This window comes from Microtus pennsylvanicus, chromosome 9, assembly GCF_037038515.1.
Source record: "Microtus pennsylvanicus isolate mMicPen1 chromosome 9, mMicPen1.hap1, whole genome shotgun sequence".
Taxonomy (NCBI): domain Eukaryota; kingdom Metazoa; phylum Chordata; class Mammalia; order Rodentia; family Cricetidae; genus Microtus; species Microtus pennsylvanicus.
The window spans coordinates 104,625,695-104,646,958 of NC_134587.1; the positions used below are offsets into that span (position 1 = coordinate 104,625,695).

General features: G+C 39.8%; 1 protein-coding gene across 2 annotated transcripts in view; it reads right to left on the reverse strand.

The window, feature by feature from the left end:
* Psd3 (pleckstrin and Sec7 domain containing 3) overlaps nt 1–21,264 on the reverse strand; it is a 537,529-nt gene that overhangs the window by 298,318 nt on the left and 217,947 nt on the right. For both annotated transcript variants that reach the window (XM_075986909.1, XM_075986910.1), the window contains one exon: nt 6,879–6,987. In XM_075986909.1, the coding sequence (XP_075843024.1) occupies nt 6,879–6,987 (109 nt within the window). The remainder of the gene's footprint in view (nt 1–6,878; nt 6,988–21,264) is intronic.

Here is a 21,264-nt window from a genome sequence, read left to right on the forward strand (position 1 = left end):
CAAGACTCATCCTCATGACATATAGGGCAGAGCAAAGACGCCTGGACGAAGATCAGCAAGAATGAGCAGACGATAAATGAGGAGCAAATATCAGCCCTGTCAGCACCAGGGGACCAAGGAGTTTGAAGCCAGGGTTACAGAGCTCCAACTGGAAAGGGTAAGCTAAGACCAGTGCCTGCGGGAAAGCGATGAATCATGGGTATAAAATGTCCAGACCCACAGCTTTAGAACTCTTACCAATCTAGACCTTCTGAAGTGCACACACACACACACACGGATGAGGAAGGAGACCCAAGCAGCACACCTAAGCAGGATTATGTTTAATTATACAGAGAAGAGATGTATAACAGCCTAGAAAATTTTTAGTACAAATTAAAACATCAGAAGATTAGAATGAGAATCATATCTCTCAGAGAAAAACATATTCCTTCAACAAATAACATAGTAAAGATATGAAAAAGTAATACCTAATCAGGCCATGTAACAAAACACTCTTCCACTCCCTAGATTCCTTCCAGTGCTCTGATGCGTTCTCCCACTAGTGGCCAGCAGAGGGCGCGTACCATAGGCCCCACTTCTCTTCCGCTTCAGGTGTAAAGGCCCACACTATGTGGATTTGGCAGTTAGTACAAGAGTTGTTTTTAGAGTCAGTCTGTATTAAAAGCACAAAAGTCTCTCTGTTTTTATAATATAAAATGTAGATACCACAAGTCTGGTAAGAGCAAAGACAGATCCCAGAGGAAAGGAATCTGGGGAAGCAGAGACCACACATCCTTATGTCATGACGTCATGAGCAGACTTCTTGATCACCTTGAAAAGTGAAGTCTTACATGCTAATATTTAAAAATCCAAGCAAACAAACTCTCTCTCTCATCATATACATCTGCTTCAGAAAAACTTGTAGTAATAAGGGCTTATTTTTCTTTATTTCTTTTAATCTCTTAACTATCTGTACTCTGTCTCTTTAAAGACTTTACCTTTTTTTTTAAAACCATTAACTTTATTCTCTATATTCTTTTTCTTCTCTCTCCCAAGCCTACGTACATTCATCCAACAGTGTGACTCATTTAGTGGTCTGAATCTGTCCTATTGTGAATCTGCAATTTTTTACTATCCAGGAGCACTTTTGATTTGCGCCTTTAAATCACTAGGCGCTTAAGAATCTAAGCTGTGATATTCCTGGGTTAACTTTTTGAGCACACATCTTTGACCTGGAATAACCCTGTAGACCAGGCTGTCTTTGAACTCTCAGAGATGGGCCTGTCTCTGCCTTCCAGGCATTGGGATTAAAGGCGTGTGATACCACACCTTGAAGTCACAGAGGTCAATCTCCCTCTGCCTTCCAAGTGTTGGGATTAAAGGTGTGTACTACCACACACAACAACTCTCTTGCTTTTTTTGTTTTTTTGCTTTAAGAACTTCAACTTTTAGTCTGCATATATTTTTAACACACAGTAAACCATTTAGAAATTTTCTTTGTCTTTGAATCTCTCTTTACTGTATATCTCTCTTTTTCTGACCACAAGAGCCTGAAGGAGAAAGCACCAGCTGCCAGCCAGAACCTTACCAAAAAACTACAGCCTCGTGGTGATACACAGATTGATAGAAATGGATTAAGATATAAAAGTTAGCTAAAAATATGCCTAAGCTATTGGCCAAACAAGATTGTAATCAACATAATTTCTGCATTATTAATCAGGTCTGGGTGGCCGGGAAATGAAAGGGCAGTCTCCCACTACAAAAGACCATATAAGCCTTTTTTTTTTTTTTTGATTTTTACATTAGAGAATTAGTATTATCTGTGGGGCAACTGTCAGCAATGTTCATGAAATCAAACAAATACAGAGAAGGACAAACTGATGAGTCAATGGCCCGAACTTACTGCCAGGGATGGAGCCTTGGCTGAGGGTGAAGGGAAAAGGCTCAGAGAAAAAGGCTAAGGACCACTGTGTTAACAGTGGAGCCCAAGTAATGGGGAGGGGCAGGAGCTGACCCTCCTGATTTTTGTGTCTTGTGTAATTTTGTCAGTAATCCACTTCTTAAACAGACATACACTTTGTTTTAAAAATAAAAATCAAATATTCACATTATAGTTAAGATAACTAATTATTTATCAATTAAAATCTCTACATATAACAGACTAAGAGTAAATAAACCCATTTCCCTGATTAAATTTGGCAATGAGAATATAAACCAGAAAAGTATTTCTGTTAGGCAGTTTGATAAATGGGGATTTTCATTTAGTTAAGATCTAAAGCTATTTTACTAGATATGCTAGAACAGCCTAGAATTCAAAACCTAGGGAAGACGAGGCAGGAGAACAGTAAGTTCCTGGGATAAGTTATAGAAGTTTGCCCAGCCCCTCTACACATACACAAATGGTCAACTAAAAAAAAAAATAAGAAACAAACCCTATCACTAAGGCCTGGAACGATACGTGGTGCAGAGTACCAAGCAGTCATCTATTCAAAACTGAACACACAGGTACACATTCAGATACGTAACATGAAAATATAGATGGTACGAGAGGGAAACTACCAACATGAGAAACTTTTGTGTGGAATTAGGGATGTTCTTTCTTCTTCCTTTCTTCCCTGTTCACTTTCCTATGGCAGCACTGGGGCAATGGGAGATCCTGGAACCAGATCATTGGGCTCTGGTTCACAAACCAAACACAACCCTGTCTCTGTTTCACGGCTGCTGCTGAGCCGAAAATACATTGAAAAAGGCAACACACAGAGAGGGACTATTGCCTTTCACCTAGTTCCAGAGTCTATGCAGTTCATCATTGCAGGAACCCGAAGCAGCTGCTTACATCTACGTTCAAGAGCACAAAGAAATGCACCTTGCTGCTCAATTCCCTTTCCGGTCATACAGTTCAAGGCCCAACCCTAAGATGGCGCCACTCACGTTCAGGATGAGTCTTTCCACCTCAGCTGACCAAAACTAGAAAAACCTCTCACAGGCAAACCCGCAAGCCAACCAAACCCAGACAATCGTACACTAAGCCTCTCTTCTCAAGTGTATCAATTTAACAATGAAACAAACCAAATAAACTTGTACCTAATACCCCATTTTTTCCTATGTCACTATCTGCACCTTTTGCAAACTTTCAAAAATAATTTATTTTTATATTATATGCATTGGTGTTTTGTCTGATTGTATGTCTGTACGAGGGCATCGGATATCCTGGAACAGGAGTTACAGACAGTTGTGAAGTGTCATGTGGATGCTGGGACTTGAACCCCGAGTCCCCTATAAGAGCAGCCAGTGCTCTTAACTGCTGAGCCATCTCTTCAGTCCCACTATCTGTATTTTTAAATTCAAAGAGAGACACAGACTGTTTCCTAAGCATGTGCATGTCTTCTTCATATGCTGCTGCTTTATCTTAGTGGTTTTTCCCCTTTTATATTTGCAGAAATTTATTTTATAGTTTCACAATATTCCATTGCTCTCACTCTTTGGGTCTTGATACCTGTGTTGTAAATGATGGCTCTCCTTCCCATAAAGGCTCCTTGCTCTGTGCAGATGATACTAATTGTAAGCTTGTAAGTTTAGAGGCTATTTGTTAATGTAGAGCTTAACATGTCCACAATTACCGAAGTGGTCCACAATTTTGCATTAAATTCAGCAACAGTTTGTAACATTTCACCATCCTACATCCAGTTTTATGTCACTCTCTAGACTACTGCTGGTGCTCTCTCCCAACTTTGGGCTTCCATTCTACAAGAAATGAGTTGGCCCCAACATTCAGAACTCTGGGAAAACTGGTATATCAAGTCACAGCCCCATACAACAGCTTCTAGGTAATGCACAATTTTTCTAGTCATAACTTCCATGAACAATGTTCAGTTTTGCATAAACTTCATGCTAGTTTCTTGTCTTGAAACTAATGGGCACATGAATTGTTCTTATCAGAGAGAAAAAAAATAACCCTTTCCTAGGTCCCCTGCTTTCCTCTGAGTTTGGCTTCTTCTTTGTCCAGCACAGGAGATGCCTTGCTCTCAAACTGTCCTGTCTACTCAGGGTCTGCTGTTTTCTCCTGTTCTGCATCAACTCAATCCAGTGTGCTGCGAGAGGTCTCTGAATATATGTCATACTTTAGAGGTGTCATATTAACAGGAACCACTATATATTTCTTTTAAGTTTGGATACTTCATACCATTGATTCAACTCTATAACCCTAAGAAAATTACAAGTTTGGGGACAATTACCATGCATGTAAGATATTGACAACAGGAGGGACAAGGTGAAGGACCAAGGACATTAAAAATATCATTTAACAAGTCTTAGTAGTAAAGAGATCTTTGTATTTTAACATTGTAATGAAAAATGTTTCTAAAGTTCTATTATTTCTACATTTATCTATAATATAATATTTAGGGCTGGAGACAGGGCTCAGCTGCTAAAGGCTAAGCTTACAACCAAAAATATAATACAATATTTATACATTTTAAATTATGATAATGACTTCAAAGGACTAATAAAACATTATCCTTGAACTGGTATAGTCTTAAGACTATAAAATTATACATTTCTCTTTCCCCTTCCATCTTCTTCTTTGGTTCCACAGCTTGGACTTAAATTTTCAATCACGTTCTCACATGCCTTAACATTAATGATATGGAAGAAGGAAGGAAGGAAGGAAGGAAGGAAGGAAGGAAGGAAGGAAGGAAGGTAAAAACACGCCGCTGACCAAGGAACTTGTGTATGATTCTTTTCAAATGCTTGTCTCATAGATTTCAAAGTCAAATTTCAAGGGCCTATAGAAGAGCCTCCAGCACACACAATATATTAAATCAAAGCCAATTAGCATTAAAGATGAAATGCGAAGTTTTGAAAAGTACCTCACAGAGTCTACCTACCATGTGTGCATTCATCTCATTTCAATCCTTTCTTACTGCTAAAAAGCACAAACTCTAATGTGCTTGATTTCCCAGAGAGCAAAACAAAAGGGCAGGTGGCAAACATTCCTGTAAAAATGTGTATAAATTTGAATTTCTCTTGGAAAAATACTGAGGAATAAAATGGCCAGGTGATATAAAAGATATGTTTAACCCAACTGTCTTTGAAATATTCTACACAATTGTATGTAATAGACCCAGCAGATTCACATTCTTGCGAATAGCTATATTCTTTCTCTCTCTCTCTCTCTCTCTCTCTCTCTCTCTCTCTCTCTCTCTCTCTCTCTCTTTTAAGACAGGGTTTTTCTGTAGTTTTGGAAACCATCATGGAACTTGCTCTTGGGCTGGCCTCAAACACACAGAGATCCACCTGCCTCTGTCTCCCGAGTGCTGGAATTAAAGGCGTGCACCAACACCACCCTGCTATATTCACTTTTGAAACAGAAAATTTTGCACATTGTTTACGTACTTAAATAAAAATTATGCTTCATCAGAGTAAAAATGTGAAGAAAGCACAAAACCTTACTGTGGCATTCAAAGCTAAACCACACCTGTGGCGTTCAAAGTTAAAAGTAGCCAAAGAGTTTCAGACTGTATTTAGATGTTTATAAACTATAATAATAATGATGTTTTAAATTATTTCACTGTATTTTATCATATCTAAACATTTATAAATATTAAAATATTAATATTCACTTTAAGACTTTAAGATAAAGTAATATGCATGCATTGTCTTCTTAGGAATCTTGAAATGTTGTTATATAATCCCAACTAACACACGGATCTAAAAGATAGTTACTTGTTTTTAACCAAACACCAACCACATTAGGTCAAATTCCTTAAACATCTAAAACAGATACCAAGGGTTAGATAATGATATAGGTGAAAACAGTAATGATTATCGGTCTAAATGTCACTGTTGAAGACTGGGGATATGGACATGAGGACATGCTACTCATCCTCATCAATACAACAAACAAAACCAGAAGCACTTGCTATGTACCAAGCATGATTCTGAGATCTTTGCATACACATTCTATATCCTCAAAATAACTGAGCTATGTCACTGTAATCTTTTTTTTAAGATTAGAAAACTGGAGTTGGATAATTTACACAATGACCCAAAGGTGAGTTATAAGGCCAGGATTCAAACTCAGTAAGTCTAGCTCCAAACACAAGCACTGAGCCCTTTCTGTCTTCCAAGAGGCCTACCTCTTCCTTCACCAACAGTCTTCCATAGATATAGATAAGTATTCTGAAACTCTGCAAGCGTGTGTATTTTATGCCATCTTATAGGAAAGTGTATTCATAAGTGTACTGTTTCAACTGACTGGGAGTTCAGGCCTGGGTCAGACAATATGGAGTAAAGTCCTAGACCTGTGAGCAATTGTGATCTGAAGGATACCATATTCAAAGTACATAGTACAGTGCTGACCTGGAAGTAATCGAGTAAGCTAGCAAGATTACTAATATTAGTACTGATATTAGTTCTATCTGTTCTAAACAGTTTTTAAGAGAGTTGCTTCTAATTTAAAATGTGACCAGTTGGATTGGAAATATGACAGATTGGACAAATAGGTTTGCAAAAGAAAGCTCTCCTAAGCTTACATTGTCTAAAAAGTTTGTGGCACTGACTCTCCATAATATAGAATGGTGGTAAAAACTAAAGTGTAGGTATATAGAACAACAGCAAATGCAGACAATAAAAACTTAATGAGAATTAGTTAATTCTTGAAATTTGAAGTATTATAAGCAAAAAAGTCTTCAAGGAAGAAGACTTGAAATTCCTGAGAGCCAGCTTTAGGAACTACATCCAGTTCTAGTCTTGGAAGGTTGCTCTGGAGAACAGTTGGAACGTACAGGCTTCACGGTGGAAAGCAGGAAGTGATGTAGTGATGGAGGTAAATACAGTACTCAGAAATCGCTGGGGCCACATTATCTTTTACCTGAAGGACAATGTTGGCAAGCACTTACTAGTATCTGGAGATTTCTCTTCTGACTTCCCAAACAGAAATTCGTACTTGGCCTTGGCAACACTCTGGGAATGTGCTGATGCAGTGTTACCCCAAACAAATGTCTCTGCCTGCAGTGAGAGTGAAACAAAGGCATCATTACAATACAGCGGAACAAATAATAATTACCGAAGAAGAAAATGATCAAACCCTCGTGATGCATAATCACTCAAGATGAAACAAGAAAAATCAGAATACCATCGGGATACACGATTTCAGCAGTGAGCCCCAGACAAAGCACAGTGTCCACAGGACGTGCACGGGGAAGACTAGAACAGGCGAGAAGACTGCCGTGACCGTGGAGCAAGGCCATGATAAACTGCTCTAAAGCCTTTATGTGGCTGGGGAGAGCTCAGTTCGTGATGTGCTTCCATATACACGTAGAGACCAGAGTCCAATATCTCAAGTTTAGGTTTAAAAAAAGCAGGTGTTGGAGACATGACTTTGTAGCCACAGCCCTGGGAAGCCTGGTGGGCCAGCATGGACTACTCAGTGAACTGCAGAACAATGAGACTCTGTTTCAAAGTGATTGGCCCCTGAGGAATGACATCAACGGTTGACCCCTGGCTTTCACATTCAATCTCACAAACATGTATCCACTTTAACAGGCTTCACGTGCATACATAAACAGAAAGTTTGTGTTACTTTTTAGCTATTAAAAACTATCTTACAAGCTGGACTTGATGGCATAAAGACCCCAGCACTCGGGACACAAAGGCAGGTGGATCTCTAATTTTGAGGCTAGTCTGGTCTACAAAGTAAGTGCCAGGACAGCCAGGACCATACAGAAAAACGCTGCCTCGGAAAAAAATAAAAAATAAACAAAAATTATTTATTTATGCTATTTTTCTGACTGATTAATATCACTCAGTCAAAATTTAAAATATTTCTCTCTATAGGGTTAATGATTCACCTCAAAAAGAAAGTAGTTTTTCTCCAAAAACGACCACATCTGTACATGAGAAACACGATGTAGCTAGACAAGGCATACACAGGACTAGCAGCCCCTCCACTAATGCTATCTGTCTTAAATTTGAGCATCTGCCCAGTGTCCTCTGTGATTTGAAAAAAAAATGCTCTTTAAAAGAAAGATACAGTGGGAAAGGTGGTTCAAATCACGATTTTGAATTCCCAAGACTGTCCTGACCACTTTAGACAATTGTCAAAACTTGAGGGGGTTCCTGTTTCTAGCCTAAAATTAAGTACTGGATGAAATGGGATCTATACATATCGGGGAGTCATCCTCTTGCCTCTACTGTGAATGAAAACGTCCAGATCCTGTTTTCATTCATAGGAGGCAGGCTTGCACACAGTATATGAAGAGATTACAGAAGGCTTTTATCAATAGCTTTTACTTGGCTACCAGGTGACCTTCAAGGATCCTTAGAATGCCTACACCAATTTCTATCTTGACTATGAAACATCTATTCTCATGTCTGACCCACAACTGACCCTGCTTCCTGGGGGCAATAACATTCAGGGTTATATGAACAACCAAGAAGCTAGCTACTTGAAGCAAGATTATCTTAGAACTCCTACAACTGACTTTGAAGCAGAAATGACTGGGAAGGATAGAAGCCCAGTTACAATGCCATCACCCCATTACAGACCAGTTCAGCATGTGTCCCCCATCACCTTGGTCTTCTATATCATTATCAAAAAGTTAGCTTGCAGAATTTTTGAAACAGAATTCCTAAAAATAACTCTGTAATCATTTAATGTTCAGATTGCAAAATTCATCTCTGGAAATTCTTCTTCGCGTAATGTGTTTAACAAGTATAGGTTAATTATCCTTTTCCCCAACAGAGAGAAAATAATCATAATCTGTGTATTTAGAGAGCTTCTGCTAATAAAAGAGGAGCTCCCCTAGGGATTCCCAACAGAAAGTGACCTAATTTGGAAGATGCTTATGGAAGGCTCTCTGAGGAAGTGATGCCTGCAGAAATGGTAAGAAGTGATGCTGGGTAAGGAGAGAAACGTATACTACACAGAAGGGCATTTGAAAACGACTAGCCTATGTATACTAAGAGAAGGGCAAGAAGCACGGAGCAGGTAAGGGGGTAGCTCAGAGACCCACAGACAGAGCAGCATGGATCAGAAGCAGTGATTAAACAGGCATGGAACATTTGGGGAAGGAGGTCTCATCTTGATCAGGTGACTTTTGGTTGTCTCACATTGACAATAAAACAATAACCAGGGCAGTGAGTATATGGAGTAATAATTTAAAGCATTCTTCTCTATGAGTCTTAAACACACCGATGGGGAGAAGACCCCCACTATCAATTCTGGAAGCAGGAGGGAGAGCTTACCCTGTGGTCATAAGTGTGGGAGAGCCATCCCTGACATCCACCAGCTGCAGAATTGAGCCAACACTGTTTGCTCAGGTGTGTGTAAGCCAGCCTCGAAATGGTGACCATAGTAGAGTTGTCCCCATTACTCATGAATGCCTGAGATGGGTGGGATAGATGGCCCTGTGGTCATAAGAATGGCAGAGCCATCCCTGACCCCTATCAGCTGAGCAGTCCCTCCACCTCGCCAGGGCAGCACAATAGGGCCAACATGGTTAGCACACAGATGAGTCAGCCACAAAACTGCGACCATGGGAGAGCTGTCCCCATTTCCCATCTGGCAGCCTAACCCTAAAGATGCCCAGGCGCAGACCCAGGGTTATAACTTAGCCGGCCCCAACATCCACTCCGTCTATGATCTGCTGGAGCACATGAAGGGAGCTGACCCACAGCCCCGAAGCTGCAGGATTTTCACAATACAGGACACGAGTGGGATGTTCAGGAAGGGGCCCAGCATCGAATGTGTAGTGGACCAGACCAATGTCTCTGCGACGAACACTTGCAGGTAGAGATGTATGAACAAAGGGGTATACAGCGTGACCTGTTGGGTCGTACTGCAGCTTTCATGATGAGATTTTTAATTTCTTCCCCTTTCTTTCTTTTTTCTCTTATGTTATTTTCTCCATTTTTCTTTTTTGTTTTTTGAATTTTGTTATATTCAGTGGGGTGGGGGAGAATTTGCAGGGGCAGAGGGAGAATGTGAAGGGACAGGGAATGAATGAAATCAAGATACCTGATATGAAAATTACATAGAATAAATAAATTTTATTTAAAAAATACTGATACAAGGAAGTTCTCAAACATTAGCACAAATTAACATAATCCATAACCCATAGCACTTATTAAAACACACGTCTGTGGTGTAATCAAGAGCTTCAGAATTAGGTAGTACAGAGCCTGAAAATGTGCATCTTCTAGCATCCAGGTGATGCTGATGATTCTGAATTCATTGTCTGCACCACAGCTCCTGATTGGTGTGCTTTTCATACTTTATGGTATGTAAGAATCAACTGGAGGTCTTACTAGTGGCTGTGCAGGTCTGGTATTGAGCAGACCACATTTGAGTATCTACACTTGCAGGCCCTCTCTAAGCTGGAGAGTGAAGCAGTCAGCATTAAAAGCATACTCAGATTCTCTGAGAAGGAAATATTTTTAAGGGCTGCTCTATCTAGGAGTAACACAAATGAAAGCGTCTCAATCTGACAAAGTGCTCCATTATTTTGGCAACTGTGGGGACCCCTACATCCAGGCTCAAATCAAAGCATTACTATCCCTCCAGTCACGAAGTGAAGTAAAACTCCTCCCCACATCAGTCATCTTACAACTGTGAGGCCTGCTGGTGCTGCTCTTCCCACGCTAATGCTTTTAAAATTTCACCTCTCTCCAGAGTAATTTGTACAGATATTTGAAATAATCAGCTTGATTAAAGACACGCATGATTCAGTAATACATTTTTCAGTCTATATTACTACCTGAATAAAACATATTCCCTTTGCTTTATCACAATTAATTTAGGAGCATAAATCTCTTCAATAAGCATACAGAATTGGAACTGGGGATGAGTTCAGCAGTAGGAGTACATGTTTAGCATGCATTACAACCTAGATCCAATCCTTGACACCTAAAAATACAAATTAAATGGATGTAAAGGACTTATATCTCAAGTTATATGATGAGGACTAAAGTCCGGCTCAGCAGGTACCAGCTGCTCCTCAATACTCCATACATTCTACACTTGAGACTCCCTGCTGTGCAAGAGTACTATAGAAACTGTATAGCTGACACATGGTGACACATGCTTGTGGTTTTGGCATTCAGAAGACTGAGGAGGGAAGGTTGGCAACTCAAGGTCAAACTGATCTATATTGGGAGACACTACGTACAGCCACTTTGGAAATCAGTATGGCGATTTCTCAGAAAATTAGGAAACAATCTACCTCAAGACCTAGCAATACCACTCTTGGGCATATACCCCAAGGACATGTGCTCAACTATGTTCACAGCAGCTTTATTCATAATAGCCAGAACCTGGAAACAACCTAAATATGCCTCAACCGAAGAATGGATAAGGAAAATGTAGTACAATTACACAATGAAGTACTACACAGAGGTGAAAAAACGATGGCATCTTGAAATTTGCAGGCAAATGGATGAATCTAGAAAAAACCATATTGAATGAGGTAACCCAGACTCAGAAAGACAGATACAATATGTACTCACTCATAAGTGGTTTTTAGATATAAAGCAAAGAAAAACCAACCTACAGTACACAACCCCAGAGAACAAAGACAACAAAGAGGACTCCAAGAGAAACATAAATCTACATAGGAAGGAGAAAAGGACAAGATCTCCTAAGTAAACTGCAAGTATGGGGGGCACAAGAGACGGTAGAAGGAGAGGGGGAGAAAAGAAGGGGAATGGAGATATATGTGTAGCTCAATAAAAATAATAAATAAAATATATAAACATTAAATTTTTTAAAAAAGGAAAGAAGGAATGAAAGAAGGACAAAAAACCAAAAATCCAGTATTACAATGAACATCTTTAATCTGGATCTAAAACATTTTAGGCACTGACAAAACACCACAAAAAGAAAATTCCACATCCAACCTCATGTTGCAGGACAAAGTGAAAATGAAGGCATAGTAAAAATGTTAAGTGAAATTTCTTGCAGACCATGGATATATGGTATATATAAAATGTAAGGCATCTCATTATACATACACAAATATTTCCATACTAAAACTTCCATCAAAGTCTAACTACTCCTAATCCCATCCATTCTCAATGGGAGATACAAAATTTGTAGTTCAATTTTTTTGAGAGTCTCTCTAATTCTGAAGTATAGTAATTCTTCATATTTCTAAACCACCTTCACAGACTTCATTACAGAGTAATTAGCAGTTTTTCTTTGTGATAAGTTTACAGTGATGAGATCACCAATGTATAACATATATGCTGTGCAGACAAGCACAAGAACATCAATAAAATCTCAGCCTCAGAGAGCGACTTCTGTGGGAGCAGGTCCGAGTCATCAAGCTCTGCAGGCCCCAGTGAGAGAACTCCTTGGGACCAGGCCAAGCCAGTGTGCTCTCAGTGGGAGCACACCCTAGCCAGAAACCTCCTCAAGAGCAGGTACGAGCCAGTGACCTCCAAGGTGTCAGGCCCAAGCTAGCAACCTCTGCAGGAACAGACTTGAGCCAGCAACATCCACAGGAGAAGCCCCAGCCAGTGACATCTTCGGGAGCAGCCCCAAGCAAGTGACCTCTATGGGAGCAGGCATGAACAACCTCAAGGATTGCAGAGCAACTTCTAGGAACACCAAGGGACCTTCAGGGATGCCGCCAAGCGACCTCCAGGGTGACTGAAACCATGGCCCCGGCTCCACCACAAGGAGCAACAATCTGAGCCTTGGATCCACTGGCACCGGGAAGAGTGATCACCAGAGACATGGCCTCAACTATACCAATCAGAGATAAAAAATGGAAAGGCAAGGTAAGAACACACTCAACATCACAAAGAGCAACACAGCACCACCAAAAACTAGTGGCTCTCCAACAGCAAGATTTGAACACACCAGCGGAAGAAAATGACCTAAAAAATAACTTTAGGAGAATGTTTGAGGCCCTAAACCGAAAATGAAAACCTCTCTCAAAGAAATGGAAGAAAAGACAAACAGAAATTGGAAGAAAGCAAAACTCTCTTTAAAAAATCAAGAAAAAGCAATCAAACAGGTGAAAGAAACAATTCAAGACTTGAAAACAGAAATAGATAAAATAAAGAAAACACAAACTGAGGAAATTCTGGAAACAGAAAATATGAGAAAACAATCAGGAACCACAAGAGTAAGCATTAACAACAGACTACAAGAAATAGAAGAGAGAATCTCAAGCACTGAATATACAATAGAGGAAATATACTCACGGATCAAAGAAAACATTAAATCTAACAAAAACTTAACACAAAATACCCAGGAGATATAGACCAAAGAAAAGACCAAAGCTAAAACTGATGGGAACAGAAGAAGAAGAAGAAGAAACCAAACTCAAAGCACAGAAAATATATTCAACAAAAAATCATAGAAGCAAATTTTCCCAACCTAAAGAAAGATGTGTATATGAAGATACAAGAAGCTTATAGAACATCGAATAGACTGGACCAAACAACAACAAAAGTCTCCTTTACACATAACAATCAAACAGTAAACATACAGAATAAAGAAACAATATTAAGAGCTGCAAAGGAAAAGAGCCAAGTAATATATAAAGGCAGACCTATCATAATTATACCTGACTTCTCAATGGAAACCATGAAAGCTGGACGGTCCTCGTCAAGTGTTCTGCAGACATAAAGAGACCTCGGATGCCAGTCTGCACTACTTTACCCAGCAAAACTTTCAATCACTATAGACTGAGAAAACAAGATATTCCATGACAGAACCAGATTTAACTAATACCTAGCCACAAACCCAGCCCTACACAAAGTACCAAAAGAAAAACTTCAGCCCAAAAAACACAGACATTAGATGATCTCACAGCAGCAAAACCCAAAGAAGGGAAGTACACACACAATAACATCACCAAAAACAAAAACTAAAATTACAGGAATTAGCAATTACTGGTCATTAATAACCCTAAAATTAAATGGACTCAACTCACCTATAAAAAGGCAAAGGCTAACAGAATAAATACAAAAACAGAATCCATCCTTCTGCTGCATAAAAAAAACACACTTCAACCTCAAAGACAGACATCACCTCAGAGTAAAGTTGGGAAAAAATTTCCAATAAATGGACCTAAGAAACAAACTGGTATAGCTATCCTAACATGTAACAAAATAGACTTCAAACTAAATCAACAAAAAGAGACAAAGAAGGACATTTCATATTTGTCACAGAAAAAAAATCCATCAAGAGTAAACCTCAATACTGAAATCTATGTTCCCAACACAAGGGCACTCTCATATGTAAAAGAAACACTACTAAAGCTTAAGTCACATATTAAACCCCATCCACTAATAGTGGGAGACTTTTAACACCCTACGGTCACCACTGGACAGGTCTGCCAGACAGAAACTTAACAGAGAAATAAGAGAACTAACAGCTTTTATGACTCAAATGAACTTAATATATAAGACATCTATAGAACATTCAATCTAAACATAAAAAATATACATTCTTCTCAGCACCTCATAGAACCCTCTCAAAAACTGACCACATACTTAGATAACAAAGCAAACCTCAAAGATACAAAACAATTAGAATAACCCCATGTATCTTATCAGATCACCATGACTTAAAATTAGAATTCAACAGCAAAACTAATTTCAGAAAGCCTACAAACACATGGAAATTACACAATGCTCACCAGAATTACCAAGGAGTCAAGAAAGAAATAAAGGAAGAAATTAAAGACTTCCTAAAATTCAACAAAAGGACCATACAACATACCCAAATTTATGGGACACAAAGAAAACAGTGTTAAGAGAAATGTTCACATCACAAAAATGCCTATATAAACAAGCTGGGAAAATCCCACACTAGTAAGTTAACATAACACTCAAAAGTTCTAGAACAAAAGAAGCAAACTCACTCAGAAGACTATAGGGCAAGAAATAAATTGAGAGCTGAAATCAACAAAATAGAAACAAAAAACACAATACAAACAAATCAATGATCTCTTTTTGGTGTCTTATTGCTCTAGCTAGGACCTCAAGAACTTTATTAAATAGATATGGAGAGAGTGGACAACCTTGTCTTGTGCCTGATTTCAGTGGAATCGCTGGGAGTTTCTCTCCATTTAGTTTGATGTTGGCTGTTGGCTTGCTGTATATTGTCATTATTATGTTTAGGTATGTTCCTTGTATCCCTGCTCTCTCAAGACCTTTATCATGAAGGGATGTTGTATTTTGTTGAAAGATTTTTCAGCATCTAATGAGGTGATCATGTGGTTTTTATTTTTCAGTTTGTTTATATGGTGGATTACATTGACAGATTTTCATATGTTGAACCAAAGTCAGTCAGTTGAGTATTGCAGATTGCTTTGGCCCAGAAAACGTTAAGAGCTGAACTGAACAACCACTATAAACGCAATATTTCACGACTCACTTAACACCAACACTCAATTCCAACATTCCACATTTGATCTTGTTTAATCCCATCTATCCTCATTATCCAGCAAAAGCCAAGTCCACTGATAACATGGTACTGTGTACACACCAACCAAACACAGGCAGGGACCTGAAGCTCAAGGCTGATACATTTCAGAAGCATGGTTAGGTGTTCCTGGCTGTTTTATTTTGAGTAATTCATGTTGAAGCCCTAATCCCCATATTCCAAACATGAGTGTATTTGGAAATCATTACAAGATCATGGGAACAGGTCCTAATCTGGGGTAGCTGATGACCTTCTAGGAAAACAAGATTAGAGACACAGAGAGATAGACAAAGCAACAACCACATGAAGACAAAGCAAGAAGTAACCACCTAAAGTCAAGGAAAGGGACCTCAGTAGCAACACAAGAGATGGCTGATCTCTAAAACGAGACAATTCATTTCTGCTGCATAAGCCACTCAGTCTGTGGTATGTTAACATCCTAGCAGACACACAGCAAACCTGAAATAACTAAAGGCAAAACCAAGGTTGTCTATGGTGGACACATGGGAGATCTCGGTCATCTTTCAGGGTTCTTAATCTCATTAATAAAAACATTTAAGGCTAGAGTCAAAAGGAGGCTCAAGGACAGTTTTATTAGTTTGAATGAAAAACCCCAAGGCAAACCTGTTGTAAACTGCAGATGCAGCCGAGAGGACGAGGATGGAGATGGCTGGAATAGTCATTTAAGGGACACAGCGCTTAGATCCATAATCAAGAAGCAATCGAATGGTGGGGAGAGGGGATTTAGAGAAAGAATAAGAAAGTTTTCAAGATGCTGGGGAGGGAGTCCAACGTTTTAAGGAAGACATGCTTGGAAAGGATAAAGAAGAAAAAGAAAAGTTACGTTTTCCTGAATAACTCATACCTGGGTAGATTTACTGCACCAGGGAAGGAAAAATTAGGAAGGAAAAAGAAATGGTCTAATTATCCTACCATTCTTTAGCATGGCTTAAGCTGACCTCATCCTCCTAGAGGTGGTTTCTGGCCAAAGTGAAGGACCAGGCCTCCACAGAAATGTTGGTCTACACCCACACCAGAGCTTCTGCTCTCTTGACCAGGAGGATTTCCTACTTTAACAAAGTGACAGAACTTGAGTCCCGCTGTTTCCTTTCAACTAGAAAGGGAATAAGGATGAGAGGGTGTACCCTTCCATCAATTCACAGAGAGCACTGAGGGTGTGAAGAGATGGGAAGTTGGATAACATGGTGAATGGTTCAAGCCCACCTGCAGCGAGCAAGGCTGAGAGACTGGTTGGCTAGAAAAAGCAACTCAGAGAAGACAAAATGAAAGGATTCTTATTCCTACAAGCTCTCAGCACCTACCCAGACATAACCACTGATTTCTGTTTACACAGTCAGGTTTTGAGGGCTTATTAGGGGCAGAGGAGTCCAACAAAAAACAAGAACAAAAATGGGGGCAATGGTAGGAGCAGGGAGAGAGAGATCACTTGATGATTTGGGGGAAGATGGCAAAATAAACAGACACATTTGTTTGTCTTCCAAAATCATTACAAGTACAAAAAGGGGCTGGGTAGTCGTGGTGCAAGCCTTTAATCCCAGCACTGGAAGGCAGAGGCCTGTGAATCTCTGTGAGTGAGCTCAAGGCCAGCCAGGTCTACAAAGTGAGTTCCAGGACATTTAGAGTTAAATAAACAGTGAAATCCTGTCAAAAAAAAAGTACAAAAAGGGAGTGTTTGTTTATACATTAGATAAATAGAGAGATAAATTAATTAAAAACCCGTAAGTATAAAAAGGGGGTCATGAAATTTTTTAAGCAAATAATCTAAGGGTTAGAGTTAGAGTTAGCAGAAGCAAAGTACAAATTCGGGCCATACTCAGACCAGAGAAAGGGAAGTAGAGGCGGGGGGCGCATATGGTAAAGTCATGAAGAAAAGTAAAGTCATAATTAAATTAAATTCCAGGACTCTCCATTATTATTCAAGTGGGCCTTAAATGCAATCGCAGGTGTTCTGAGGAAGCAAAGAGAGAGACCAAACAGAAGCTGTGTGACAAGAACAGATGCTAATGCCCTTGGCTCTGGAGTGGAGGGAGGGGTCCAGGGCAACAGAATGCATCTAGACTGCAAGGAAACATTATCTTCTGAGTCCCCAGAGGAAGCACTGTCAAGCTGGGACTGAGAGCCGAACCCTCCTTGTGGCCTCTAGGGCACTAAGAAAATAAACTAACGTTCGTACAACAGTCACAGAAAACTAAGGCTGAAATAGAAACGAGCACACAACAGCACACGTCCTCGTCTACCCTCAGATGTGCTTTGATTTGTAAACAGAAGTCATAGTTACTAATGAGTTGTTAGTGAAATCATCACAAGACTAACATGGAATGTACTGTCCTCTCCTGTCCTCGTTAGTACAGTGCGTCCAAATATAATGTAGTGCAATTCCACTAGAATTAAAACCTTTGCTGCCATTAAAAAATGTCTATTACCTAGAAGCACCCACAATCATCCATTCTTTCAGTTCTCCTGAAATAGACGGGGAGATTCAATACTAACATGCACATTTTCCCTAAAAATATAATCAACTTGTGCCTCCCTATAAACAAGACAAAAAAAACCACCGGTGCATGAGAAGACGGGGCAGCCCGCTATTCCCACTAGTCCCTATTCCCTGACAGGTTAATTGCATTGTCCAGAAGTCAATAACAACATCAAATGGGGCATAGAGCATCTCGAGAGTAGAGAAGCTAAAAGCATCCAGCAGAAAAGCAGAGTAAGTGAAAGGCGAGATCTTTCAATTCTAAAAGTTAGAAACCCTTTACGTCAGTAGAGGATGGTGCGGGAAAGGGCCACAGGTCAGAACACAATGGCAAGTAGCAGCAGTCCTTTGCTAGCTTGGCTGCCAGTCTGTTGTGAACAGTGTGAGCAAAAGAGACAAAACTGAATCCATGCCCTTTGTAAAGCCCCTGGAGGTTCGCTCTCATTTTCCTACCAGCTGCTGTCTAATCACTATGCCCATTTCCTGAGAGCAGCTCCCCTGGGACAACAGCAAATGGACATTCAGCTGCTCCCTAGGGGAGGCGAAAGTCAGAGCCAGGGTCCAATGGGGGCAGAAACCAGGAGCTCCAGAGCTCCACCCAGCCTTACGCTACTTCCCATCAATATGAAAGCAAGCCTGTCACAGACCTACACACCTCCTCCACTGGCAACCTCAGCTTGGACCCAACAAGTGAGAAGATTACATTCCTCCTGCAAGGATCTGAGCCTACCCTAGATACGACTCTGCTAACTCGTAAGCCACTAGAGCTCTGCAAACAGTTACTCCTGCTTTATTTATATAATTATCTGTTTGTTTATTTACTGGAAGTGAGGTGTAGAATGTTGGAAAATAAGATGCTAAACATTCATCTATAAAAAAAAGCCTTCTATAAAGCAAATTCAAGATAACGGTGTCGTTTTCCTCATAGCTCCTTCACTAAGATAGCAGTTATCCAGAGAGCTAGGGAGCTTCAAAGAAATGGTTTAAAAGAAAATTAACAACCAAATACTATTAGCTCACAATATCCCCTCCTCCGCCTTTCCCACCCTTTCACAATTAGTCATGACAGATGGGTGGGCCGTTTGACAGCTAATGAGCAGGCCCAGCAAATCAAGTTCACCTTTCTTTGGTTGGTTGGTTTTTTGTTTTTTTCCTTCCCAAACTGACATTTTTGTCTTCCTCGGGCTCTGGGTTTGTGTATTTCTGACACTTTAAAATTCATAATTGAAGCAAATGAAATGAGGAGTTCCCCCCTCTTTTCTTAAGACAGGGTTTCTTTGTAGCTTTGAAGCCTGTCCTGGAACTAGCTCTTGTAAACCAGGCTGGCCTCGAACTCACAGAGATCCACCTGCCTCTGCCTCCCCAGTGCTTGGATTAAAGGCGTGCGCCACCACTGCCCAGTGAGGAGTCACGTTTTTAAAAAATAAATACAAAACAGTCTAAGAGTCTGAAATTGCTTGCTGGATTCCATGTCAGCAATCAGCCATCCACACCACATACAGAGGATATTCCTGAAACTATCAAAGTTAACATGACATAATCAGAAACCCTACGAAAACTCAAGTTGACTATAAATAAATGTTGTTTATAAATGCTCCTCCGTGCTGGGTGATGGTTGGGATTAAAATCCCAACACTCGGGAGGCAGAGGCAGGCGGATCTCTGTGAGTTCAAGACCAGCCTGGTCTACAGAGCTAGTTCCAGGACAGGCTCCAAAGCCACAGAGAAACTCTGACTCGAAAAACCAAAAAAATAAAAATAAAAAAAAATTAAAAAAATGCTCCTCCGTGTGTTTTTTTATAAACAGAAATGGTCATGTACTGAGAACAAGCCATGTGCACAGAATGTAACAAGACTCCAGAACACAGTGTCCATATAGCCGAGGCAAACACGGACACCAAAAGGAACATTATGTCCAGAAAACAGAAATGACTCAAAAAATTAGATCAATTATCAGGCAAACATTAATTATTTGTGGTACAGATGATTTGTTTACCATATTCTTATTGAAGAGGATAAAGATAGTAAAATATATGGAGTGGGTATCCCTCATAATTCTAAAAGTCATGTTAGCACTTTGCCAGTAAAATCATTTCTTCAAACCTCGCTGGTAAATTTATACTGTTTTAGTTTACTATAATAAACACCATAACCAAAAGCAACTTACAGTTTATTTTATCTTGCAGGTTACGCTGCAAGTCATCACGCAGGGAAGTCAGGGCAAGATCTCAAGGCAGGCATCTAGAAGCAGGAACTATGGTTCTGATCACTTAAGAATTCTGCTTAGTGTCTTGCTCCTCATCGACTCTTCAGATTGCTTTTTTAACTCAACTTAAGACCACATACATGCCCAGAGTGGCATCACCCACAATGGGCTGGTCCTCCCACATCAATCATTAATCAAGAAAAAGCTCTCAGACTTATCTCCAAGCCAATCTATATTCACTGCCTCTTGCCTAGTTTGTGTCATGTTGACAAAAAAATAAAATTAAAAAAAAAACAGCAGCAGGATGTATTAGCTGACCTGTTTTCTTTTTCCTTTTTTAAATTTATGTGCATTGGTGTTTTGCCTGCAGGTTTGTCTGTGTGAGGGTGCCAGATCCCCTGGAACTGAAGTTACAGACTGTTGGAAGCTGCCATGCGGGTGCTGGGAATTGAACCCAGGTCTTCTGAAGAACAACCAGTACTCTTAACTTCTGAACCATCTCTCCAGCCCCTGCCCAGTTTTCAGTAACAAACTCTTAACATACAAGCTTCAAGTCAAGTCCTAATGGTCAGTCAACAATTTAAACAAGACAAACAAGACAAAATGACGTGAATCTTGACTTCCCAAGCTGTTCACTATTTAAAGGGCTTCAGGATACTAACTCTACCTACAAGATCCAACAGTTCCTTGTTTGTACGGCTTTTGCTGTACAAAGACACAAGATCCCACCTGTAACAAATGCCCAGATAGAAGCTATCACTGAAAGCTACAGGATTAAACTTCTAAGAAACAAAATGTTAAAAGCAAATACTTCCTGAGATATGTTTTTAAAATTTAATACTTTTGTTAATTCTTTGAGATTTTTTCAATATATTTTAAAGATAAGCACTGCCTATATCCATTTCCTCCTATAATCACTTTCTCAATCCTTCCCACAAAACTGAGATGTCTTCCTTAAGTACAAACAAAAAGTCGTAAGGAACAGCAGAGCAGCTGCTGACCAAGAGCAAAGTCCATCCCTTTCAAGTCTCATCCACCTCCACAATACAAGCTACAACCACAAAGCATAGATAAATTAGCATTTCTTACTTATTCCGAGTCTGTTAAAGTTGTTCATTGCTGTTTTCAATGGCTTTAAATTTATGTT